The 27,809-nt window shown below is 40.7% G+C and overlaps 1 protein-coding gene across 1 annotated transcript in view; it reads right to left on the reverse strand.

The window, feature by feature from the left end:
- DENND4A (DENN domain containing 4A) overlaps window positions 1-27,809 on the reverse strand; it is a 69,931-nt gene that overhangs the window by 2,808 nt on the left and 39,314 nt on the right. Inside the window, exons 14-27 of the mRNA XM_065412260.1 lie at window positions 27,673-27,808; window positions 22,535-22,741; window positions 22,320-22,448; window positions 21,882-22,026; window positions 17,034-17,153; window positions 13,457-13,621; window positions 9,424-10,508; window positions 7,757-7,946; window positions 5,813-5,907; window positions 3,522-3,697; window positions 3,277-3,423; window positions 2,472-2,682; window positions 890-1,144; window positions 131-248 (exon numbers count right to left, since the gene is read on the reverse strand). Of these exons, the coding sequence (XP_065268332.1) occupies window positions 131-248; window positions 890-1,144; window positions 2,472-2,682; window positions 3,277-3,423; window positions 3,522-3,697; window positions 5,813-5,907; window positions 7,757-7,946; window positions 9,424-10,508; window positions 13,457-13,621; window positions 17,034-17,153; window positions 21,882-22,026; window positions 22,320-22,448; window positions 22,535-22,741; window positions 27,673-27,808 (3,179 nt within the window). The remainder of the gene's footprint in view (window positions 1-130; window positions 249-889; window positions 1,145-2,471; window positions 2,683-3,276; window positions 3,424-3,521; window positions 3,698-5,812; window positions 5,908-7,756; window positions 7,947-9,423; window positions 10,509-13,456; window positions 13,622-17,033; window positions 17,154-21,881; window positions 22,027-22,319; window positions 22,449-22,534; window positions 22,742-27,672; window position 27,809) is intronic.

Below are 27,809 nucleotides of genomic sequence, written 5' to 3' on the forward strand. Positions count from 1 at the left end.
AAAGTGGTTTGATCAAAAATCAATTGTATATTTATATAGGATAACTAAAATGAAAAAAGATCTCTTTTCAAAATATGTTTTTTAGTTGCTGAAAATCAAAGCTACTTTGGTTTTTAAATAGACAACTTACTCTGTGCATTCCACAGAATATATAGGGGCTGTCCTGGATCCTGATGCAACTTCATATTGTCCCATAGCATCTGAATGAGAACATATTTACTGTCCTCTGACATACAGTTTCGTGGAATCTGAATAGGAAGATTAATACATAAGCCTTTGAATACAGCGATAGTTTATGACGGTTATAACAGCTGACTTTCACAGTTTAACTGATATACATCAGACCAGTAGATTAGAGGATAACAGCTTTAACCTAAGCCACTGTAAATTGGGTTGTTCATAGCAAAGCCACTATTTCCCATTATAGTCTGGATCCTGGTAATGATGAAAGCCCAGGGCTCTGAAAACAAGGCCTAAAGGGTCTTCTCCTCCTCATCTTTCCACAACCAAACACCTACACACCCTCTAGTCCATTCAGCTGCCTTTTTTTTTTTTTGGGCCATGAAATAATAAAGTCAAAAATGTGAGTTGTGAAGTCCCTTGTAGTTGGAACAGCACACCGAATTTCATTGAGGCTGCCACCAGTAGTGCCCTACACCCAGCACAGGCACCACTGGGTCAAAGTTCAAGAGTTAAGGTATGGAAATACACTGGCCCAATTAAAGTAAATGGAGCGATAACAATTTACACTAGCTGAGGATTGGGCCCAGTTAGTTGTAAACACTTGCACAAGAGCTATTTCCACATAAGGACTGTAGAATCAGATTAATCACTGAAAGACAAACATCCAAGGCCTCATCATTCAATACTGCCCTATCTTTTTTCATACCTTTGAGTTTTTATTACAGTGCTCAGAAGAAAGTATTAGTCCTGGTAAGTTACTGGGCAAGTCCAGACGCCTGAAATACCACACCAGATTCCAAAACACGATAGGATGGTGGTCTACAAAATCTGCCACTGTTATCACACGATCCCCTTCATTTTCAAGCAAGCTTTCAAGCTCTTTCCATACCACTAGAGGACTTAGGTAAGGGACAGTGATTGGGTCAGGACTACATAAACGCCATTCTAGTCCCAAAGAATCCTATTGTAAAAAAAGGAAGAAAATAAATTATATGAAATGTAGCTCTCTTTATAAAAAAAATAAATCTTGTGAATGTTAACTGTTCCCTTCCAGCAATACCAAAGTCTACATGCTGAAATGAATTTTAGTTCAAATTAAAATCATGAGATCTATTTCTGCTTTTAACTTGGGAAGGTGATTTCAGATGACATTACTACTATTATCAGAGGGGTAGCCGTGTTAGTCTGAATCTGTAAAAAGCAACAGAGGGTCCTGTGGCACCTTTAAGACTAACAGAAGTATTGGGAGCATAAGCTTTCGTGGGTAAGAACCTCACTTCTTCAGATGCAAGTAATGGAAATCTCCAGAGGCAGGTATAAATCAGTGTGGAGATAACGAGGTTAGTTCAATCAGGGAGGGTGAGGTGCTCTGCTAGCAGTAGAGGTGTGAACACCAAGGGAGGAGAAACTGCTTCTGTAGTTGGATAGCCATTCACAGTCTTTGTTTAATCCTGATCTGATGGTGTCAAATTTGCAAATGAACTGGAGCTCAGCAGTTTCTCTTTGGAGTCTGGTCCTGAAGTTTTTTTGCTGTAAGATGGCTACCTTAACATCTGCTATTGTGTGGCCAGGGAGGTTAAAGTGTTCTCCTACAGGTTTTTGTATATTGCCATTCCTGATATCTGACTTGTGTCCATTTATCCTCTTGCGTAGTGACTGTCCAGTTTGGCCAATGTACATAGCAGAGGGGCATTGCTGGCACATGATGGCATATATAACATTGGTGGACGTGCAGGTGAATGAGCCGGTGATGTTGTAGCTGATCTGGTTAGGTCCTGTGATAGTGCTGCTGGTGTAGATATGTGGGCAGAGTTGGCATCGAGGTTTGTTGCATGGGTTGGTTCCTGAGTTAGAGTTGTTATGGTGCGGTGCGTGGTTGCTGGTGAGAATATGCTTAAGGTTGGCGGGTTGTCTGTGGGCGAGGACTGGCCTGCCTCCCAAGGTCTGTGAAAGTGAGGGGTCATTGTCCAGGATGGACAATGACCAACTACAGAAGCAGTTTCTCCTCCCTTGGTGTTCACACCTCTACTGCTAGCAGAGCACCTCACCCTCCCTGATTGAACTAACCTCGTTATCTCCACACTGATTTATACCTGCCTCTGGAGATTTCCATTACTTGCATCTGAAGAAGTGAGGTTCTTACCCACGAAAGCTTATGCTCCCAATACTTCTGTTAGTCTTAAAGGTGCCACAGGACCCTCTGTTGCTGATTACTACTATTGTGCATGCTGAAGTCTACTGCATATTTAAAACACTGTTGCTTAAATTAGAAACAAAGCACTACACACCGTTGTTCCTTGCAAAGTGGTGGGCAGGCTGCCAGTGGGAACAATATGGCTGAGCTTCCGGCTTCCCTTCTCATCCTCTTCCAGTGGACCGTAAGTACTGACACTTCTTGCTACAGCGTGACTGGGACACTCTGACCCAGCAATATTTTGTCTTCTTCCTGAAGGGATTTGGATACTTCTGGCACAAGAGTTGTCCTGCTGCTTAGATTTGCTGGAAAAGATATGGTTACAAACAAGACCAGCTTCCACACATTGTTCTTTGAGTGTTCATACATACTGGGAGTTAAATAGGCAAAGATGTAAAACAAAAACCTAACTGGCCCACTACTCATTGGATCTTGACCCTCATTATGACTGAGAACCCCAGGCCCAAAGTGGCACCTCAGACTCCACCCAGCCAACCACACTGCCCATGTCACAGGGAAGAGACTCTCTCCTTGCAAAGAACAGAAACACCATAAGAAGAAATATGCTTTTTGTACAGCAACATGGTATGAGAAAACCATGATGGACACGGGCCCCAGTCAGGGACTACAGCCAATGCTGCAGGATTATGGATGTGTTGTCAGTGACTTTCTGCTATAGGGAGGGAATGGAAACAGTTAACCCAGCTAATCTGCCAAATGTCCAGCTCGCACGGGGCAGCGAGGAATAGTACGGAGGTCCTCATGTTAAACAGACTTTTCTTATATCTTTTCACATTTTAATCTCTTTGTAATACAATTTCTTTCCATTAGTTATGAACTTACACATGCCCCCGAATTATCTCAGGTAAAGTATCAGTCAATAGAAAATGTACATTTACCATTTTGAATTAAAATCATCTTGAACAGGCATTACAGATGTAGCAAGACATGATGTGGGAGTAGAGATACAGGACTTTCCTGTCTGATTTGAAAAAGGTGAGGGAAGCTGCATATTCTCTGTAGATGGACTGGACTTCAGAAAGTACCTATGAGGAAATGAAGTGTTAATGTAATGTAAGAAACTCTTAAAAAATTAAAATTTGAGCATATAAAACCTTGAGCGAGAAATCATATAATAAATTACCGCCCAGGTCGCCGCAGATCTCGGATTTCAATATTCAAAAAGGGCAGGAATAGGTTGCCACAGAAGGGACATGTGGTATTGAGATTTGAATCATCTGCAGTCCATCCTGCCATGATTTCTTCATCATGAACCAGACAGTCACAAGTTCGACATCGCGAACAGCTTGAGATGAGTACCTGTATATAGTACTTAATTAAGAGGAGTTCTATAGGGGCTTCAGAACCTCTTTGCTCTTTGTTACAAAGAAAATGCATAGACGAGAACAACAGACTAAGGCCAAGATGTTCATGCTTAGGTGCCAAAAAGCTTAGTACCTAAATCTGTATCTAGACACCAAAAAATAAAGTAATTGCCTAACTTTAAGCACTCAAGATTGAACTTTTTGGCCTGAATTTATGTATTTCAATACATCAATAGTAAGCTTCAATCCAAAGTACATTAGTGTTCAGTCGATGCTTCCATGGACCCATCCGTGTCATAGGGTGAAACATAAGTGAATGATGGAAAGAATGATACATCTCAGAGGAATTAATTACCTGCAAGAATGAGTTTGTGAAGACTCAGATCTACTGTAATGTAAACAGATCAGGGGCTAATATAAACAGATTAGGGACTGAATTAATTTGCTCATGCAGTACACAAATACATTGTAGCTGAATTGGTTGGCTTCCCTTCTGACTGGTCTACCAGGATAGCTCAAACCTTACAAACACTGATGTATCTAGAATAATAATGTGGGCTTTGTTATCAGTTTGCCAAAGGGACATTGTAAATGGTTTAGGCCTAAAATGTAGGATTTGTTAACCAAACCAGAAACCCAAACACCCTAATAGTAGACAAATTATTTTAATTAATTTAAACAAAATAAATAACTGCTTGAATTTAAGCACTCCTCTGTAATGATGGCTGGTACAGGAGAACTAAAATCTAATTGAACAGAGAAAAGGAACTAGTCTAGTTTCATTGTCCAAATTCAGTAAAATGCAAAAAGTACATAAACAGCATTAGAGGTAAAAATAAATCACATCTTAAATATTCTTTCAACATCAATAAAGAGAAGTTACTTATCTCAAAGAACTCCAGTTACTGAAGGGATTATTGGCCATGTGGATCCTACTGTACGTGTGTGCACCCATCTGTGCAAACCTGGAACATTTTAGCCGGCAGAGTATGTGGGGGCTGCACTTGCTCTCTGCACATCCTTGTGCCCCAAGGTATAAATGGTGCATCAGCCTTAATTACCACTCAGTTCCTTCACTAATACAGAAATCCAAATAAAGGCCCCATATCAGTGGGGAAGGAGGGTGGGTGGGTTGTGAAATCTGCATAGACTAAAAGCCTCTCAAAGAACTCCAGTTACTGTAAGGGAAATAACCATCTTCTTTGAGCATTTGTCCACAAAGATCGCATGGTAAATGACTGACTAGCAGTTACCTCTCAGAGAGGTGGGTGACAGGAGTCCTATCTAAGTAACAACTTTAGGACAACCCTGCCAAATAGATCTAGAAGCTGCCACAATGGAGCAGTGTTTGGTAAATGTATGAACTAAATTCCAAGTAGTCATCCCACAGATCTGAGAAATAGGGTCTCCCCTAAAGCAAGCTACAGATGTCAACTGAGCCCCAGTAAAGCGTGCCCTAACTCAAGAGGGAGGAGGTGTGAATGAGTAGGAAATCTTAGACACTTTGGGCGGCGGGTGGTGACAAACTACCATGGGCAGCGAAAAGGAACCGAATGGCCGTTGGGGCTGCTTCGCCTTCATACCCTCCCTACAGGATGTGCGAGGGTGTGAAGGATGCGTGTGCAGCTCCAATAGGCACTGCTGGCTAAAAGGTTCCAGGGTCATGTGCATGGGGCCTACACACCCATAGCAGGTTCTGTGTGGACAAAGACCCAAGGAAGAAACTAAAATTAATCACAGTTACCATTTAAAAAAAAGTATAATTTTTAAATTGACCGAGTTGTTTAAGATGTGTTACTATTTCTTTTAGATTTCCAAATCCCATGGCAACTAATTTCCTCAGGATCCTTTGAAAATCCCAGCCTTAGTTTAGACTAAGGGATTGCAAGAATAATCAAGACATTTTTAGAGCAGGAGCATTTACCTATTTACTGATTTCTACTATACGGACTCTTTAACTTGGAGTTTTAACTGAGTTTAAAGTGGCATTTCATTTTTACTTGAAATATGTTCTTTTGTCTTTATTTGGAATATGTCTAAGAAATACATGAAGAAATTATTTCTTTTCTATCCAAATTAAGATGGTATAGCAAGACATATCATACTATACCTCCATAGCATAGTTCTGAAACACACTGGTGCTACTTGTGCTGCAAGAAGACATCAACTCTGATTTGTCAGGCAAGGGGAACTTTGAAAGGGAACCTATTAATTGATGATAAACAAATAAAAGGAAGTATTTGTTACTACATAATATAAATTTACAATAGAATCTACATTGGTCTTTGACCAAGTGACTTTACATAGTAAAGTATATTTAGGGAGCTACAGCAGGTTAGTTATTATGCTGGAGATGCCCTGGAACAGAATGAGTTGCTAAGACAGGGCCTGAGGCTGCTGCCTGGTGCCAACAACAGGGATAGCAGTGAGCTGCCAAGCATGGAAACCCAGTAGATGTAGATTCTGTGAAAGGAGCATGCTTATAGCTAGGAACAGGTTCTGATGAAGCAATTCATATGGTTCCTGCATGAATCAAAGCTAAGGAGGGATGAAAGATTCTGCTACAGAAGCAGCTAGAGAGAACCACCATTATAGATGGGGAAAAATGAAGTACAGGTGGTTAAAATCTCTCTCATACCAAACAAACAGAAAAAAAACACTCTGATAATTCACTAAGGGATAACTTGACAATTACTAATGACAATGTACGTGTGCATGCCTTCACGTGCACATACAGGAAAGATAGAGTGGGAAGAGGTTTAAATTGTTTTGGTCCAAATGCATTTTCTTTCAATTCTTACTAAAAAAGCCCAGCACGGTCACCCCTAATAGAACCCAAATAACCCCTCAGAGTATGCCATGCAGCTTTCACCTCCCCCAGGCTTGGTATGCCTGTCCTCCATGCACAGACTACTCCAAACAAACAGTTACCGTGCTGAACTCCTTACCTCTTAAACAAGAAATTAATTCTTGCTATAAACCCATTTCCCTTCCATGCTCCAGTCCCCTAACTTGCCCCATATTCACACACCACCACTCCAGAAACACTCCCACTCCAGCAGCAGAACTGAAATTCTGTCCCCTGGGTCCATTCCTGTGAGACCAGCAGCAGGGCTCCGTGAATGATATTTGAAGTTCTCCTACTGTCTGCTGTCCAGAGAGACACAGACATTTCTCACCAGAAGGGGTTAAATGAATGGAATTTGTTTTTTGCAGGAAAAAAAATGGGGATACTAAATGACTTGCTCAACATCAGACAATCTGTGGCACGGCCCCAAAGAGAACCTAGCTCGCCTGACTCCCAGTCCCATACTTTCCTCACTAAACCATGCTTCCTCTCAATTTGGTTGTGGTTAAAATGGGGTACTCTATCATGACATTTATGCAGAAATCTGTATGTAACACAAAAAAACAGGCATTTACTCTCCTCTAAAGATTAGAGACAATTCAGTAAAATGCCTGTCTTGTTCTCTACATGGAAACACAATGTTACTTTTATTAAGGATTTTTATTATTGCTATTAAGAAGAAAAACAAAAAAAGCCAGGAACAATAAAATGAGCTACCAAACAACAAGCCTTGTTAAAGACATTCGCAGGTTATATAACCCTCTCTTAGCCGAAAAGTGCAGTTGTCTCTATTAGCCATTGAAGATATTGGAGCCATACAAGATCAACTCCAGGAACAATGAGATGGAATATAGAGGTTCATGAGAATATCATTATTATTATTACTATTTGTACTCCCCAGTCATGGATCAGAACCCCATTGTACTAGGGGCTGCGTAAACACGGAACAAAAAGATGGTCCCTTTCCCAAGGAGCTGCAATACGAACACACACACAGGTGGGGACATGTATGCAAATTACTACCTCACTGCATGCGTTTGCTTCCCCTCACAAAAAGGGCTAATGTATCTATTGTGATCCCAAATTATGAACTAAAATTATGAAGAGATGCCAGTTTTCAACACTATAGTTTTGAGCAAGGGATTGCAAATTTAATGAAAATATAAAAAAACCTCTTACCACAGTGATAGAATTGCTTGGATGAGCCATCATGAGAAGCTGAACTTTCTAGGCTTGTCCTACTTAGACCAATTCCCTTAATTACCGAGGTGTCATTGTTCTCTTGAGGAGAAGAAGTACCTTCAAAGTCATTGCAGACATCTTCATCAGTTAGAGAGGTAGATTCTGAATCCAGAATTCCAAGAGATGAAACACTTGCTCGGTCTGAATTTTGATCCTACAAAGAAACAGTGATATTGTTACTTTCTATGCTCAGAAAATTAAAGGCAAACGGAAACATTTCTGAAAGATAAAAATGTTATTTTTATTTTATTATGAGAAGTTGGACACCCAAGTATTTCTCCCTGATAGACAGTTCACCTCAGATTTGTATTGAGAACCTGTATCTGTATAAAAGATAAGTCAGTCTTTATTCAGTAGATCTCTATGGGCTCCTTTTGAAAAATTCCTTGGGTTAGATCCCCAACATGCACTGGGAGCCTGTCTACACTAGCATTTCCATTGTTTCTATGATTGATACAAGTTGAACCAGTGGCAGCGTTGGTGGGAATTCAAACAAAACAATTCTAATGCAGACACAGCTTTAGATCAGCTAATCATTGAATATAAGAGGACTTCCATTTTTCAAATTAACGCTGGAACAATTTTTCTTCAAATTGTTTCTGTTTATTTAAAGACAGACAGAATATGTCTGTTAAACGACATATACAAAAAGATATTTGCTACATAAAAAATACTGCGTCATTCAGACTATTTAAAAAAGCATTTTCCCAAGGGCACAGTATTTAAGATAATTTATATAAAAAGTAAAGGGTCTAGTAGCTGTAATACTGTACATACACAAAATGTACATTTCAAAGTTAAGTTGCATTTATCTGAGAATTTCTCGCTTATGATGGACAAGCTTTCATTTACTTCTCTAAAGTAAAGACCAAAGAATCTTTGTGACCACTATTCTGCTCCATAAAGACATATGTTAAATAAAAGCTGCACGTATTCTAGTCTGGTACTGGAAAACACACACATGTAGTTCCCAAATATCATTAGTAAAAGATTTACACTACAGAGGAAAAATATCTGTTGGGAGCAATAACCACCAAGAATTTTTCTGTGCTTGTGCCAGCTAAGCCTAACTGAAAATGCTCAAGAATCCCCTATTTTTCTTCACATTACATTCCCCCTCATATGCCAAGCAACCCACTTAAAGACACCATGCTGGTAGCTGAACGAATAAGATGCCCTTCCAAATCCATCAGTATTGCTTCCTAATTGACAAGAGTTATCTAATCTGCTCCTGCTCCAGGGCGCAACATGCTATCTATATTGCATCCCCAGAAACTTCTGGTGCAGGAAGTGAGAAACTAGTACTGCTAATACTATAATTACTTGAATACACACTGAATCTGTAGTTGCTGTTGACTTTCTTGTCAAACTTTCTAGGACCTTCAATTGCTTTGAAAATGTCAATCACTGCATTTAATTGAATAATGGTCTGATCCAGTACAATAAATCAGGTTCTGGCAAATCCCATTTCATCACTAATGGATGTTGTGCATACACTCTGCCTTGATGTATGTCAGCCAACTAGACCTTTTCCACACACAAGGTTCAGTGTTTCAGGCTCTACAGAATTATGTCCTTTCTTCATAGAAATGTATCTTTTGAAAAATCTCAAAGTAATTGTGAAAGTTTACCTTTGAGGACGCAGCATACATAGTAAACTTTGAATACCACTTGCTAGCCTTCTCTGCAACGCCTTTCCCAGCAGAAAACATGCTGCTTTTCAGAACATCAAATGTAGGTGTTAATAGTGTATCTAAGTTGAACGAAGGTGGAGACACTAGAGTTAATGCACCAGCCATGTCCTGCGACTGTTCCCTCGCTGGACTGTAAGATGGAGAGGACCAAAGCCTGTCCCTTGGCCTTTCTTCATTTTTTATGTGATAACTTTTGGATTTGATAAGACTCACTGGCCTGGGGGAATATGGGGGAAGGCTGGATCTTCTGCATGGCTGGGTGACTGTTGGACTCTTTTTACTAACATTTCTGTCATCGTATGTTTTTTGCAAGTCAATGCTTGGTGCACGGCTTGTCAAAGGGCTGCTCATGTTGTTCATGTACATCACTATTTCTTCAGCTAAATCTCGCCTTGCAGATGGCGTTGAAACACTTTTGTCATCATCGTCTTCATCATCTTCTTTCCGTTGTTCTGTCTCAGCAACCAGCAGCGAGAGGGGATCAAATCCAGTTTCCACATCTGTTTTTTCAACTGGTTTTATTAGAAAGCTGCTATTACGCTGTAACATCTTAGGCTTTTCATTAGACGACTTTACTGTTTTAGCTGTGTCAGGTTCAGCATCTAAGTCTTCTAAATCAAAGATAACAGGAGACTCTGTTTTATCTACAAAACTGCCATAGAAAGGTGCATCTTCATCACTAGATTCCTTCTCCATACTCTCTCTCTTAGACCCTAAAGATGACTTCCTGATGTCAAGACTATTCGGCCTTATGCTCTTCTGGAATACATTAGATAGTATTTTTGCATCAGCTCCTAATTTTTCCACAATGTCTCCAGGGCTTGCATTCTGGTTAATTCTATTTATCATGAGCCCCATCAGGGCATCTCCACTCAGATTACGGTTCCTGCTTCCCCATACCATCTGTTTTAGGTCAGGTTCCACAGCACTTTTATGTCTCTTTCTTAAGGTTTTACTTTGAAGAACTCCTGCTTCATTGGTACCCTCAAAAGCGGATGTGAAAAGCAGCCCTGCTGGGCTTTCTGAAAAACAGAAATGAGTTATTTTACTTTTGTCAAATAACAAGAAATAAAAAAAATGTCAACATTAGCAAAAAAACTAGAATGTAAATCTGCTTAATCTTTCAAACTGGTAATAGTATCAGCTTGTGGATACTAGGGCTGGGTTGGCTTGACTGCACAGATTTCCAGAGATATTCAGGGAAATCCTGCACATCACTGGGGACACCCATGTGGTGGTCAGCTTCTTTGTGCCACTGCCTGGGCTTCCCCCACTTGGCAGTAAGGCTCCTTCAGGTGTTGTGCAGCCATTGCCTCCCTTCGAACAACAATCCCTCCCCTCTAAATTAGGGGATATTGGGGAACAAGGGAAGGGAAGCAAAATCATGGAGTGGCCAATATGGTACTTGATTATTAAAGAATTAAAGGAGGGTACTGTAATTAATGCAAAATCAACATGGATTTATGGAAACTAGATCCTGTCAAACAAACTCATTATATTTTTGGATGAGATTACCATTTTGGTTGAGAAAGGTAGTAGTGTTGATGTAATCGATTTAGACTTCTCTAAGGCTTTTGACTTGGTATAATACAAAATTTTGATTAAAAAGCTAGAATAATATAAAATTGACATGCACACATTAAATGGATTAAAAACTGGCTAACTGATAGGTCTCAAAATGTCATTGTAAACGGGGAATTGTCACTGAGCGGGTGTGTTGTCCAGTGGGGCCCTACGCCATTCAACATTTTTACCAATGACCTGGATGAAAACATAAAATCTTCACTGATAATTTTGCAGATGACACAAAAATTGGGGGAAATGATGAAGACAGGTCACTGATTCAGACTGATCTTGACTGCTTGGTAAACTGCACAAGCAAACAATATGCTTTTTAATACAGCTAAATGTAAACATAGATACATATGGGAACAAAGAATGTAGGCTGTACTTACTGGAAGGGGGACTCTATCCTGGCAAGCGGTGAATGCCAAAAAGTTTTGGGGGTTGTGGTGGATACTCAGCTGAACATGAGCTCCCAGGGTGACCCTTTGCCCAGAAGACCTAATGTGATCCTGGGGTGCATTAAGAGGGGAAGTAGAGAGGTATTTTACTTCTATATTTGGCAACGGTCCGAATGCTGCAGGAATACTGGGTCCAGTTCTGGTGCCCACAGTTCAAGAAGAATGTTGATAAATTGGAGAAGGCTCAGAGAAGAGTCATGAGAATGATTAAAGGATTAGAAAATATATCTCATAGTGATAGACTCACAGACCTCAGTCTATTTAACTTCACAAAGAGAAGGTTAAGGGCTTACAGTATCTACATGGGAAACAAATAGGCTCTTCAATCTAGCAGAGAAAATGTATAACATGATCCAATGGCTCAAAGTTGAAACTTGGCAAATGCTGACTGGAAAAAAAGGCATGAATTTTTAAGGGTGAGAGTAATTAACCATTGGAACGATTTACTAAGGATTGTGGTGGAGTCTCCATTACTCACAATTTTAAAATCAAGATTGAATGTTTTTCTAAAAGATCTGCTCTAGGAATTTTTTGGGGGAAATTCTATGGCCTGTGTTATACTGGAAGTCAGACCAGATGGTTACAATGGTCCCCCCTTCTGGCCTTGGAATCTGTGAAGGGGAGAAAAGGGGAGCTCTCCCTCCAATTTTAGCAGGAGGAGGAAGGGAAGGAGTTATGCTCCCCAGAAGAACGCACACAGCTTCCCTCGTACTCTCTAACCCCTGGATGTCAATACACCATAAAAGGGATTGAAATCTGAACTGAAAGAGAGATGCCCATAAAATGATTTTTAGAAAAACAGCAGCATCTGTCACAGGGCCTCTAAGTCACAGCATCCAAGAGTATTCTGAAAGCAGCAGCAAGAAATTTCAGGCTCGTGAAATTAGGTTCCCATTTTACAGAAATGGTCATTCACTAAGAAGGTGTGTGATAGCTGGGGTCAACAAACAGAACCGTTTCTGAGGGCAAAAAACAACATTTTTTAATGTGATTAACTAGAGCCAAAGAAAGAAGTCTGAATGTCAGAGCAGACTCCTTAGTTTTGTCACTACATTCGAATCCACAGACCTGAAAACATGACACATCACACTATTTCAACCATAGCTGACAGTGTTAGAATAATTAGACTTCACATTACTAAAGGGCATGTAAAAACAGTTGCAAGCTTCATTTAATTATACTGGTTTGACACCTCTACTTTGACCTGCAGGAATTTGATACTTGCAGGAGGTCACATGTGAGAGACAGAAGAAAATGCCATGCGTAGAGTTTTGGGAGCACATGCAGAAACACGAACAGAAAAGTCAAGAAAAGAAAATTCTGGAAATCCAGCCACAATATTCACAAAGTTGTCTCCTTGATACAAGCACTTACAGACGATAGACCCAATCTAACTCATACTGACATTACTGAAAAGAGTTTCATTTACGTCATCTGCCATTTTTTTTTTTTTAAATACAAGTGGTGGAGGCTGCAGAGTTGCTACCATGATTCAAGACAAGAGTTCAGGTACAAACCCAGCACTTTTACTTTTCAGACTAACGAAGAATACACGTGTCATGACGGTAACATAGGTGATGTGTAGACGAAACAAAGACCCTCATGGTACAAGCCCAAAGCAGCATTATCATGACCTTGGAGAGCAGTATACAATTATGTACAAGTCAGTTGCTGTAATAGCAGCCAGCAACTTTGGTGGTTAAGGGGAGAAAAAAAGGAAACAAAAACTAAAACCAGCACAAACATAAAAAGCTGGCCCAGAGAAAAGAGAATTGTTTAAGCGCCAATACTTTTCTCCCTATCACCATATTGGTGTACACAAAAACTAAAACCTAGCAGAGACGCAGCTCCATGACAAATAATGCAAGTTATGCTCTGATTAAAAAAAAATCAAACAAAAAACCCAATTACCGTTAAATAAAGATGAAGTATAACTATTAACTCACCAGTGCTGACTTCCCCAGCTGTACTGTCAGCATTATCAATGGTACCATTGAGTCGTACTATGTTAGAAGTGGCTTTTGCTACTTGAATTGAAGTACTACTTGAATTTTGATAATTTAGCTTGGGAAGACAGTCACCACTTCCTTTTGCACTCTCTGTTTCAGACACTGTGTGCATAAAAGAATACATGCAAAATTTCATTAGGACTGAGGTAACACTTAGAACAAGTTTCAAATTCCCATTATCTATAGGCAATTTTTTTTTTACAGGATTAGTTAAGAAACTGAATGACAGCATGTGGTGATACTGATCAATTATACCAAAAGTAAGCTGAGATGTTCTAGTCTGAGACATCCCCCGTGGCAATATTAGCAAAGATTACTGCACCAAAGAATGGCTAACTGAATTGTTAAATGATACACTTCTAGAAGAGCTCAGTGGAGAAAACAGCATCCAAATATAATTTGTAATCTTCAAGATTCCAAAATGCAACGACATTATAATGCTACTAGGAGAAACTCTATGGCTTGTGTTAGGCAGGAGGTCAGACTAGACGATCAGAATGGTCCCTTATGGCCTTAAGATCTATGAATATGAAATGAGACTTTCTAGTGACCAACTACAGTCTCTCTTTCTAAATATAATTTTATACAATTTTCTAAATGAGTGTTGCTGTTGTTTTTTAAAAAGAACAACAAACTTTTCAAACATTAGATCTCACAACAGCAATAAAATTTTAATGTCAGCTTTATTGAACTTACAACTTACATTTTAATGCTGCAATATTACATGTTTCATCTCAGTGGAACCAATTACATATACTATTAAGTAATGCTTAATTTAAACTAACTCGTATTTTGTTTCAAGGAAAACAAATACAAAAGAGGTTCCAATACGTCCTCACTCTGCAAAAACAGGAAAACACCTATTAACCTAGGGCAACTGATAATTCAATGAACATTTCCACTAAAAGCAGTAGTTAACAATATATTTGTCCAAAATATATTTAGTTGTAAGAGCATTAGGGCCTGATTTTCAGAACTGCTGAGCATTTACAATCCAAATTTAAGTCAAAGGGAGCTACAGAGGTTTAATCACCACTAAAAGGGCATGTCTACACCACAAATTAAGATGTAACTGTGGTGTAGGTAGGCCTACCCACACTAGCTTTAATCTAGCTAATGAGGGTAGTAACAGTAGTGAAAATGCAGTAACACTGGCTTCAGCACAGACTAGCCAGTCATGTACAAGCCCACCTGGGACCCGGGGTACTTACTCTGATTGCTAGACTGTATCAGTATTCTTATTTTCACTTTTCAGGATAAACAAAAAGTTACTCTGATATATTCATCAGAAAAAATTGAAATGTCTTCTTACTTAATTAGCTCTGAAAGTTGAGTTACAAATCCTTGGACGTTTTCCAGGTGCAGACACTAAGTCTCGAGCAAAACAGCAAGATTTTACTTTTATTCATTTTTGGGTTAGGTAACATAAAACTGATTTGTCCACAAGAGATTTTAAAATAATGTAAATTCAAAAGACTAGGAAATTAACCAATTGAAGAAGCTAAAAGATTTTGATGTTTCTGTGCTAGTGCACGTTTGCTCCACTGAACATTTCATCTCAGTTTGTTTGATAATAAAAAGGGTTGACAAAGAAACAACACTGTTAAACAACAGTTGTCTCTCTCTTCCATCCCGCTCCACACACACAGTCAGAGAAACCAGGTTTTGTGTGATGGAATAAATGGTGTTTGGGGAAGGTAAAATGGAATTCATCCATTCAATCCAAAGAGAGGCTTAGGAGCCAGAATACAGGCTGCTACCCTTTCATATCTTTGCGCCACTGGATCTGCCTCAATGCAGATCCAGCTACACCCAATGTCCCTCGAGAGGTAACTAATGCCAGATCTACGCTAGAAAGTTAGGTAGACCCAGCTACATCACTCAAGACAGGCCTGTGAAAAATCCACACCCCTGAGCGATAGAGTTAAGCCAACCTAATGCCTGGTGTAGAAACTGCTAGGTCGACAGAAGAATTCTTCCGTCAACCTAGTTATGTCCTCTCAAGGAGGTGGACTAACTACAGAGATGAGAACCTCTCCCATCACTGTAGTGAGTGTCTACACTGAAGTGCTACAAGCAGTATAGCTGTGCCATGCAGCATTTCCACTGAACACAAAGCCTAAGCAAATATGTAATGCTGCAGTACTTACAAGCACAGAATCTGTATTTGTTTTAGAACTGATTTTTCCAAAAAGATGTATCATAATTAAATGCACAGAGCAGGCAACTGCACATCTAACCAGGAGCTCAAGTACACGTGCATGCAACTGATCATTTTCAACAGGTGACACCTACAAGTGCAAAACATTTTCAGCAAAGCTAGTGGTGATATTATGTTTCTAAAACTAACGTAAGTGATGAACTTCAGGTGACACACCTTAACTGTGCATTTTCATAGCTGGCATTTCTGTTTTGTTGTTTCTGAAATTCAATCTTAACTCAGAATTTCCTGGATGTCTAATGCTTTGGCTTTTAAAAATACAACACTTTTAATTTTTTTCTTTAAGTAACTGATCTTTCCTGTAACTTAATTTCAGCTTAAATGTTTTTTATTTAAAAAACATAAGGAATTGCTCTATTACAAGAGGTCTTGCTTCATTTGGACCTTCACCTCCCCCGATCCTGTGAATGATCAGTAGAAGAGAGTCCCTGAGTTCACCACTTGAGCGCTTTCTAGGAGATATAAGATGGCAATGAGAAAGCATCTTGTGATGGAGGGTTTCAGAAATCCCCTCCTTGGAATCCTCTCTGAGTCTGGAGGACACACAAAAAAGTATTAATATGTTCTCATATGTATATGTGGATAAGTGGTGGGGGGGGTGGGTCTCTAGAGCTTGCAAACTGGATAGGTACTCCTGCAGAGATTATGAAGTATGCATGGACTCCTGCAAAGAATGCAAGTTCTGTTCTTTACAAGCCCTCTTGCAAGCTCTGCAAGAAATCCTGTGGACCTTACTTCTGGCTTGACATTTGCTGCTTAGGAATCATGCAGCCTTTACTTATGAGCTATCTAAACAACACAGGGCACTGACAGAAGCACGTAACAGATCAGGATACATTATTCAAAACAAGTACAAGCTGACGTGATGTACAGAACATACATTAAAAGTGCTGTTAATAAAATAATAATTCAATTTAAAATTAGTCAAAGGTACTCAGTAGGGACAACATATTAAACTAAGTCCAGAGTCTGTAGGCCTAGCCGAGTTATGACATTACTAAATAATTAGAAAACATGCAAGAAGTGAGATCACCTTGGTATTTTGGGACCCCATCTCTCTAAACCCTTTGCCCAATTTGCGTGAACATTGCCATACAAGTAGTACCCTGGCTTATAAAATGGTAGGCCAATTCCTTTAGGTTTGATGAAAGTATGCAGATGGAGAGGAACAGCAAAACTGTACTTACTACAGAGGGGACTAGCAGGCTCTCCACAATGCATCCCCCTACTGGATATCAAAGCATCACCATTTATACACAATGAACTGGACATCAATATTTATAAAATACATACAAGAACTGGAATCACTCTCTCTCTTGTCCTCTTTTTGTTTTTTTATATCTTGAACAGACGTTTCCCCTTGCCCAAATTCTTCTTTAGATAACAAGTTATTGCCAAGATCTGAAAGTCCCCCTATTGTAACAGGAGAATTGACAGGATAAGAAAATTAACTCTATATTTCCATACAATGAAATACTGTGTAATAGAACAAATGAAATATCCATAATACAATAATTTCTTTTACTAGGTAAATTCCAGCTAAAAACATTGAACACTTTGCCACATAAAAATTGCCATAGAATGCCAGGACAAGTATAGATTAATTTAATACAACACTGGTGCCACCAAATGTACATAAAAATTCAAATTATGTCAATGAAGTTCAAAATAAGACAGCCAAAAGCTAAACAAAACTTATCACAACATTCTATTTCAGTTCATTTGCTTAGAGGACCAGGTGTTAGGTTGTTTTGTGCTCAACAAATCCAAATGTCACTCTCTTTTAAAAAGTTAAAGAGGTGTCTATACATTATTCCACTGTACAGTAAAAACAGTTACCTACCTTTTGTAACTGTTGTTCTTCGAGATGGGTTGCTAATGTCCATTCCATTGTAGGTGTGTGCGTGCCCACATGCAGAGTCGTCGGAGACTTTTGCCTTAGCGGTATCCATAGGGACGGCCGTGGCACCCCCTGGAGTGCCGCGCTCATGGCGCGGTATATCAGGCGCCGCCATCCCTGCGCCCTCTCTGTTCCTTCTTGCCGACAACTCCAACAGAGGGGTAGGAGGGTGGGTAATGGAATGGACATGAGCAACACATCTCTAAGAACAACAGTTACGAAAGGTAGGTAACCGTTTTTTCTTCTTCGACTGCTTGCTCATGTTGATTCCATTGTAGGTGACTCACAAACAGAAGCCTCAGAGGTGAGCTCGGAGTTCACAGCTTTGCAGATTGGAGCACTGCTCTGCTGAAGCCAGCGTCATTTCAAGCTTGCTGGGTCAGCGCATAATGTGAAGCGAACCTGTGGACAGACAACCAGGTCGCAGCCCGACAAATTTCCTGGATCAGCACCTGAGCGAGGAAGGCTGCCGAGGAAGCTTGCGCCCTAGTTGAGTGAGCCAGCACAACCGCTGGCGGGGGCACCTTTGCCAGCTCGTAGCAGTAGCGGATGCAGGCCATGATCCAGGATGAGAGTCTCTGGGCTGACCGCGCAACCTTTCATCCTGTCAGCAACAGCCACGAACAACTGCGTTGACTTACGGAGCGGCTTTGTTCTATCAATGTAGAAGGCCAGCGCCCGCCTGACATCCAGGGTATGCAGCCTGGCCCTTCTGGCCCCCAGGGTGTTTAGAGGGTCCAGGCTGTGTAGGTGAGTGGGAAGAAGAGGGGCAACGCTGACTGAAGCTACTGTCCCTTCTTCTTACAGAACCCTTGGCGGGGCTGCCAAGGTCCTGGTGGCGGGGACAGCCGGAAGGGCTTCTGAGCAGGCTGCGGCATATGTATGTCAACGAAGGGTGGTCTTCGTATCCTTCACCCCATACAGCCTGGCATCCGTCTGCTTGGAGAAAAGACCAATCCCATCGAAAGGGAGGTCTTGGATTGAAGTCTGCATCTCCTGCGAGGCCCGCCGTTGGTAGCCACAAGCTACACACACCTCATCACCACTGCTGACGCAACTACCCGAGCCGCAGAGTTCGCTGCATCCCAGGCCATTTGTAGTGAGCACATGGCTACCGCCGTGCCTTCCTCAACTAGGGTGCTGAATTCCTGGGCTAACCCCTGTGGGAGGGACTCCTGGAACTTGCAGAGGGTATCTCACAAATTAAAGTTGTAACTTCCCAGGAGAGCTTGGTGGTTTGCCACCTGGAATTGTAGGCTGGCAGTTGAATAAATCTCCCAAAGAGATGCAGCCTTTTGGCTTCTTTATTCTTAGGAGTGGAGGAGGTATGGAGCTGTTTGTCCTTTTCGATGGCCGTGGAGACGACCAACGAGCCCGGGGGCGGGTGGGTGTATAAATACTTGAACTCTTTAGCTGGAACAAAGTATTTTTTCTTCCCCCTTTTGGAAGTGGGAGGGACAGACAAGGGGGTTTGCCACAGGGCCTTGGCAATCTTTCAGACTCCTTTGTGGACTGGCAAGGCCAGGCGAGCTGGGGTGGAAGCGGAGAGGACACTGAACAATGAGTCCATCTGCTCGGCCATCTCCTCCTTCTCTAAGCCCAGATTGTCTGCCACCTTCCGGAGCAGAGCCTGATGCTCCTTAAAATCATTAGGCAGGCTAGCCCTTGAAGGACCCATCTCTGCTTCGTCTGGGGATGACGAGGATGCCCGGGTTACTGGAGCGAGGTCCATGGCTTCTTCCCCCCCAGAGGGAGGTAGGTTTCGGGGTAGGTACTGCTTCCTCAACCCCAGCCTCCGAGCGATCGTCATGCACCGAGCCTGGTGCCATTGGTATCCCCGGCGTCACTGGCGCTGCTGCAGCAGAGCGCTGTTTCGCCTTCTAGGATCGACGGTGCTCTCTGCTACTCCCCCTGAAGCCGCAGCAGCTGGCCTGCCCTCCTGGGGAGTCTTTGCCGCTTCCTCTTGCCCCAGCTGCGCCATGGTACTGGTGGAGGTCTCTGCTCCCTTTGCACCGGGAAGGCTTGGGCAGGCGCCGGGGATAATAGGAGCTTGGGTCCCAAACCGCTCTCTTGAGTCGGTGACGGACCTTTCCAGGGGCTCAGAATTTCCGCCGGAGAGGCGCGCCCTCGCGGCTCCGGGGTGGCTGGGCGGGCCGAACCAGGTCCCTTGTCCAAAGGCCCTTGGGCCTTTTTGCCTGGTCCCGGTGAGCCGTGCTTCCGGGCCTTCTTAGGCACCGGGGAATTTGAATGGTGCTGGGCGGAGCCCGTTGCCGGGGGTGCACTACGCACGGATGCTGAGGTACTCGTCGACTCCTGGTGGCAGGGCTTGGACACCGGGCAAAGGGCCGACTCCATGAGAAGGGCTTGGAGTCTAATATCCAGCTCTTTCTGAGTTCATGGCTGAAAGTGCTTACAACTACGGCACTTCTCCTTGACATGCAATTTGCCCAAGAACTTGAGACAGCTGCCGTGGGGATCGCTAACAGGAATAGACCTGCTACAGGCTGTGCAAGGTTTGAACCCGGGGGACTGGGACATGCCCTTTCTGGGGCAAAGTCCCACTAGGTACTCTTATCAACTAACTACAACTATCTTACTACAAGAAACAATTAAAACCCTAAGGCTGAAGAGCTCTTAACGAAGCAAGAACAACCGCTAACCACTTGCGAAGTAAGGGAGAGAGGCACTCTGACTAACCACCATGGGTGGTAAGAAGGAACTGAGAGGGCGCAGGGACGGTGGCGCCTGATATACCACACCATGAGCATGGCACTCCAGGGGGCGCCATGGCCATTCCCACGGATACCGCTCTCCAACAACTACGCACATGGGAGCGCGCACACCTACATTGGAATCGACATGAGCAAGCACTCGAAGAATAGTAATTTTTTTTTAAAAGATGAAATGTAAAAGTCTCCTGGTTTTGTTTTTTAATAGAAACTGCACTTTTAAAATAACGCAGAATCAATTGAGATCTTCTTTACATGAAAAGTCTTTAAATCAGCAATACCCAGTAAAATCATGTGAAAGCCCACAGAGTTACTTGGCAATTCTTGATAGGCATCACTGACCGGAGGATGACTAGTATAGCTCTGGCTGAATAAGTTAAAAACAAACAAACAAGGGATAACATTTCAACACAGTTCTTCTACCCCCAGAAAGCTTGTCTTTCACCAACAGTAGTTGGTCCAATAAAAGATATTATCTCACCCATTTTTGTGTCTCTTACTTATGGAAAGAGATGCCGTATACTAAATATAAGAAGACACAATGAAAATCTAGTTATTAAAAATAAATCTTAATTTCAACGTGTGCCTTCATCCATAATTCTTTCATTACAATAATCAGTCCCATAAATGTCAAGGTCAGACATCAAATGAAATGAATGTGACAGTTTCAGTAGCATAGAGACCCTGAAATACTGGTCCAAGGTAGAGAGTGGGGCCCATAACCTTTAAAATGAGGAGTCTCACGGACCATCAGGGCTCAAATCAAATACATCACCCTCTAGGGCTAGAAGCTCTGTGACAGACTTTTCAAAGCAATGGTCCTGGACCAATGACTAATAAGAAAAAAAACTGATTCCTGGAAACGTTATCCAAGTGCTATGGTTTTCTAAGATCACATGCTACTTGCAGAGCTGTTGTCTTTTTTTACTTAGAGTTGTAGGCAGTAACTAATGATTCATGCATTTTGAAAAGTTAAGGTACAGAACTGTAAACTATAACTGCTTTAATGACTCTTCAATACTTAGGTAAAATAACACATTTTACATTTAATATAATCCAAATACTCATACTGGATTTAACAGTGTAATTCCCCTCTACTAGGTAATGTATAAAGTTAAAAGCAAAACAATAGTTAATAAGACACCATGTCAGATGAAATAAAGTACAAAGAAAGACTGTATTAGCATAACCTTATATACAATATCTATTATACACACAAATCTATACCACACTTATCAGCAGTGATACTTTGACTAAAAAAAGTCAGTCACATAATAAAATACATGCTGCATTGAGAAGTGTCCTAGTAACATGAATGAAGTAGACAGATGAGCATTTGGCATTTTAGTTGTAAGACAGAAAACAATTTTTTTAATTAAAAATATTAACGCTAACGTAATTTTTATTAAATAACTAATAATACAGAAGTAATTCAATCCTTTGACAGATTTTTTTTTTAAATGCAACTTGCTCATCAATGTAAGCGAATATAAAAATGTATGAATACTCTACCGGAAAGAGCTGCTTGTGGTGTGTTGGCAGGTAGTTTTTTTAAAGCTTTTTTAAACTGCACTATTCCTAATACAACATTTCTGATCTTCGTCCATAGGAAATAGCCACTTCTATTACTTGAAGGCCAGGTGCTTTCCAAAACAGCCTATTCAATGAATAAAGTCAGATTAAATGGTTGTAAGAAGTCCTTGCTTTCTGTTACAGATTTGCTTAAGATATTCAAATGCAAGGATGTTCGAAAAGTGGTTCATTGACTTAAATCAAACTGGCAAGAAACACGCTGCATTAATAAAGTAAATCTTAGAATGTGTAAAAAAAAAAGCAATTTTCTAACTTATTTCTATAAAAATGATTCCTTCAGTAATTTGTTTGCTATTTAATTATGTACAATGATAAGAATATATCAGCCTTCTTCCTGTCCTTGCCCAAAACACTTACCTTATTATAGTAACCATATGTAATGGCATTAGGGTAAATACCAGCTTTTTTCATTTCAAAAAGGACTCTCACTGCAAGCACAGGCTGGCCATATTGCCCACATAGCTGCATAAGCACCCGGTAACATACCTGAAAACAGACATTTTTAGTGTTTCATTTTATAAACATCATTTACACAAAATTCAAAACAAAAAACCCAGGATTCACTTTTTTACCTCATCAGGGGGATCGATCTTTTTGGTATGCATTTTTCGCAGCACGTCATATGCAGTTCTCAGAGCCCTGACTTTTGAATGGCACACTTTCACATACGCAGGAAGGCAGATGAACCATAGGCCATAGCAGTGACGCAGCAAACACCTGGACCACATCTGAGGAATGGAGGAGTACCTCTTAGCTATCTTATGGGCTGACTTTATTTCCTGTAAAGAGGTATTCAGTTAGTATCTTTAATATACATATTTGATTTTTTAGAAATGAATCAGTTGCTCATAAAAGTGAGACCTTGCATGAGTGCTTTGAGATCTTTATGGGCAGAAGTCTAGACACACTGAAATTTAAGCCAGAAGCTGGACAACAGGCAGGAGAAGCAGCACCACACAAGGGGCTCAGTTCTTATCTGAGATAAGCAGAGATGTGTCTTGTAGAATGAGCTCTTGTGGACTTAATAGCTGCAAACAAAAAAAGCTACTTACTTCTCAAAGACTTTATACTAAATTACTGAAGCTTTCTGCTTGCATAAACAAATAGACTCTCCCCCATCTCTCTCTCTCTCTCTCTCTCTCACACACACACACACACACACACACACACACGGCGAGAATAACTGAGAATGTGATTCAAGGTGATTAGCTGTCCTTATATAAATATATTGTATATTAGGTCTTGGAAATTACTCAGTTGTCAGCACAGGCCTCCAAGTCAACTCAGTTTTCAATAATTTTTCTTTGTCCATTCAGACAAAATAAATAAAAAATTAATCCTCTATACAATGATAGTTTCTCTTTCCCTCCCCCTCATTTCTACCTTTATCATTTGTGTAGTGTCATGGAAAGGTACTCTCATGATTCTAATCAAAAGCATCTGATTTATAATCAAATATTAACATACATTTGCGAGACTAATTCATAATACTGACAGATACCAAAAAGGAATTGTCCAATTCCAAATCGTGACAACATTCAAAGTAAAGAAAACAAAAACCAACCAAAGCAGAAGATCCTAAATCTTGTGCTTCTTTCCAAACAAGTTTCAAACACCCATTATATTTTGTGGATGTTTGCACACTCAAAGGTTAGGTGGATGGGGTATGGCCGGCAGCCATGTCATTTTGCTATGATCTTGTCAGATTTCATGAACTAAGCATAATTAGACTAGGTCTAAATTTGGAAGGAGGCCTCAAAAGACCATTTAGCTGGTTTATCTGGATCCTAGGAAATAGCATTATCAAATTGACCCAAGATATTTTTCTGAATCAGCACTGAGCCAAACACCCAGCATGGTCAGAGAGCACCATACCACAAATGGTGACTTCTTTCAAAGGAAATATAGAACCTAAGTTCTGTCCACTTGTGGTTATTATAGATCCTAGGGTGATTTCTTGCCAGATTACAACTCAAGTATTATATTCTGCCTACTTACTACCCCCAGGCACTTTCACAGTTGTATATCGTATTCTTTACTTACTATCAAACTACCATGAGGTATTGCCACATACTATTTACATTGTTAGAACAGCATACTCTGCACCAGAGATCCTTATATTGTGACTTTAATCACTAATACTCCCACAGTAAAGTGCTTTGAAGTACTCAGAGGGAAGATACTGTAGAAGTACAGAATCTTATCACAATGGTTTTGTTGTTGTTGTTGGTGGTGGGTTTTTTTTCAAGGTTTTGTTTTGTTTTGTTTTGTTTTGTGTCCATTAGGTTTCAGTCACCAGGAACAAGAGGGAAGGAAACCCTGTTTTCATACAGTTTCTCGGCAAATTCATGAAAGCCAGCCTGGAATAATTTTAAAACCTCTACGTGCTAAATTAGGTGAAAGATCAGAAATGGGTTCCAAAGACGAAAGATTCCTAATACAACCTGAGTTCTTATTAGCAATGATCTTGAATATTCCAGTTTGATTAATTCTCACTTTCTTAATGATTAAGATCAGGAAACATGGGGACAAAACAGTAATTCCTTTTATTTGACAAGACAACCAAGCTTTGTAGAAGAATACTATGAAGGCCAGTGAAAGCACAGATACTTTCAGCTTTTTTACACTCTGGATGCATTATGATCTAGCACTTACTGTGATTTTAAGACCAGACCATTGCAGAGGTTTGGTTCTTCAAGATGTCATAGCTTATGATATTGGTGAAAGGCCCAGCAAACTGTTTTTTGTTAACAATAATATCAACTAGATCTCTGTGAAAAGAGACTATCAACCAGCTACAAACTGAAAATTTGGAACACAATGTTATCTTTGGATCCCGTCTATAGGTAGAAGAAAATGGACAGTATTATATAGCAAGGCTAAGAAGGAGGCTGTTCTGTTAAGGCATTTTTAGGACCAAAAAAAGAGGCAAAAGACATGGAAATAAAAAGTCTAGGGGCCTGGCACTGTTTTATACCTCAAGAAACCGCATGTTGTAGCCAGAAGTGGGAAAGAAACATGTATAAATACAGTAGGGTCAGAATTCTACATTTTAAAGGGTAAACTATTTGTACTGCCAAATGTTAATGATTTTAAAAGACATTTCATTACTACATATACAGAATGCAAATATTCATCTGAAATGTAATTCTCAGCACTTGTCCATTAGAGGAGAAAATAAGCTACTTAAAATACTTGTTTAAGTCAGGGGCACGTCAGATCATAAAAATCAAGACATAGTGAACTGAACAGTGATAAGGGAGCTCTGTAGCAGTAATGATTGCAAGTGCTCACTCATTAAGCAAAAGTTGGTTACATGACCAATCATATACTCAAAAGAAATTTTCATTAATTAAATTAAGCACAATGTGTGCATGCCACTGTACTTCCAATTTAGTGCTCATCAGTAATTTGTAAAGCAAGAAACAAGTGACATTAGGTGATTTATCAATATTGTCAGACTGTAAAACCTACTAGAGAAAATCTGTTTTTAAAAACTTGTATTACGATTTGAAAAGGCCTGGACATTTCTTTTTCAGATGTATCTGAACAAGCCCAGAGAAGAAATGTTGAGTCATCTATAGCAATGGCTGGGGAGGGAAGAAGAAATAAGGTACTTCAATAAAGCTGTGAAAAAGGTCACCACCTACTATAAAGAACACAAAGATGACCCCACACTCCAATCCACCCAGGAATTTAAGGATATCATCAAATCCTTCCCCAAACAACTCCAAGAGAAACTCCACAACCTCATCCCCCACAAACTGACCCCACTCTTCCTGAGCTGGTCCTTGAGACTGCCACCCTCTAAGGAGAAATCCCTACTATCAGGCCTACAAGAAACTAGCTGACAGACATCTAGTTATCTCAGTTATTTATCTTATCACTGGACTGCTTCTTTATGTGGAGGGAAGAGATTTACAGATGGGAGAAAGGGGTGTATACGATCACTGGAATTGCAATAAGGGGAAGATAAGTAGGGAAGAGAGAAAAAGGGAGGGGAATTTAGTGAGTTTGAACACACACATGTAATTAAAAAATGTGTACCTGTTACTACCCTGATCACTTTGCTTGTAATTCTTTCCCCCAACCTCTCATTTAAGTTTGTGTATTTGTAGACTGTACACTCTTTGGGAGAGGAACTGGATTTCCAAACACACAGGAAGATAATCTACCCATCTGTCAGTGCTATAGCAATCTAAATAATGAATACTAATAGAATGGAGATTGCCCTAAAAATAGTGTAAAAAGTTTGTTTGGTCATCTGATTTGATGACACAGGTGGCAAAAAAACAGAAGGCAGAAAAAAAATGTCCCCTTCTTAAATAACTATGGAAGAGGAAGGTGAGAAAGGTCCTTGTGCCCTTAAGTAGAAAAAGAGAATAATTTAGAGATAACTCCAAGTCTAGCGGTCTCTACAGGAAATTATGAGCTACAACTGGTATATATCATGGGGGGAAAAGGAAATATGGGATTCCTATACTAGTGTCATGTCTCCAGGATGGCTGAAATCCTCTTTACTTTTCAGTGTGGGACTCATCCTTTCAAGAATCGTGAGGACATGTCATTGAACAGAAAGGTTTCTGGTAGGGTTGTCAAATTATTAAAAAAATAATCGCAATTAACTGCGAGATTAAAAAAAAGAAGTACTTAAAATCAGAATGCTCTTTTCTTCCTCTGCTTTGAGAGCTATTATCTGACGACATCCACATCAGAGAAGATTTTCAGCCCTAGGGACCACAGGGTTTGAGGAGGGACACATGGATTTCTCCATCAGAAATATTTTCAAGCGTGCCTCCTAGCTTTTTAAGTTGTCTTTGAGAACAACTTAAGTACCTGACACAAAAGGCATCTGGTGTATCCATCATTAAGAGACATTACTGCCTTGCAGGTGGGACATATTTTGAATCCTGGAGACTTTGGTGAACACAGTACTGGACTATCTCTGGGGGAACCATTCTCAAGATCAGGGAATAAATAAAAAAAGGGGAAGGAAAATGGTAAATCTACACTAATTTTATCACTAACTATTGGTGATAAGGCCACACAGTGAGCGAAGAGGTTTGGACACTGCAGAGTTCCTACCTGAAGCCATGGGTGATGAGAAGGACCTGAGAGACAGTTAGCATCACCTCGCCATTTATGCCCTGAGCTGGGAGCACAGGGATGCTCAGGGCTCCCAGTGGACATGGCTGGCCAATAGAATCCAAACTCACACGACAACAGAATATATGTGTACAAGCACTTGAAGAAGAATCATCAATGTTGCCCAAGTTAAGTTTCTTGGGGTACGTCCAGACTACCCGCCGTATCGGTGGGTGGGGATCGATATATCGGGGATCGATATATCGCGTCTCGTTAAGACGCGATATATCGATCCCCGAATGCGCTCCCCGTCGACTCCGGAACTCCACCGGAGCAAGCGGCGGTAGCAGAGTCGACGGGGGAGCCGCGGCCGTCGATCCCGCGCCGTGAGGACCCAAGGTAAATCGATCTAAGATACTTCGACTTCAGCTACACTATTCACGTAGCTGAAGTTGCGTATCTTAGATCGATCCCTCCCCCAGTGTAGACCAGCCCTTGGTGACAAAAATAATTTTTAGTTGCATCTACAACCATGGTAACCAGGGATATTGATGACTAAGCTTGGAAGCAGAAGGCCCTTATAAACTTTTAAAACTTCTCTAGTAATTTAAATATTTCAAAGTACCTGTTTTGTTCTCCTGAACATTGGGGATGGGCTGTTGGGACTACTGGCTTTTGAAGACAGTTTATTATTTGGTGTAGTCAGGAACCCCTCAGGTTGGTCAAACAAATCTAGTTTCAGCACAGGAAATCCATTATAGC

The sequence above is a fragment of the Emys orbicularis genome, chromosome 10 (assembly GCF_028017835.1).
Source record: "Emys orbicularis isolate rEmyOrb1 chromosome 10, rEmyOrb1.hap1, whole genome shotgun sequence".
NCBI classification, from domain to species: Eukaryota; Metazoa; Chordata; order Testudines; family Emydidae; genus Emys; species Emys orbicularis.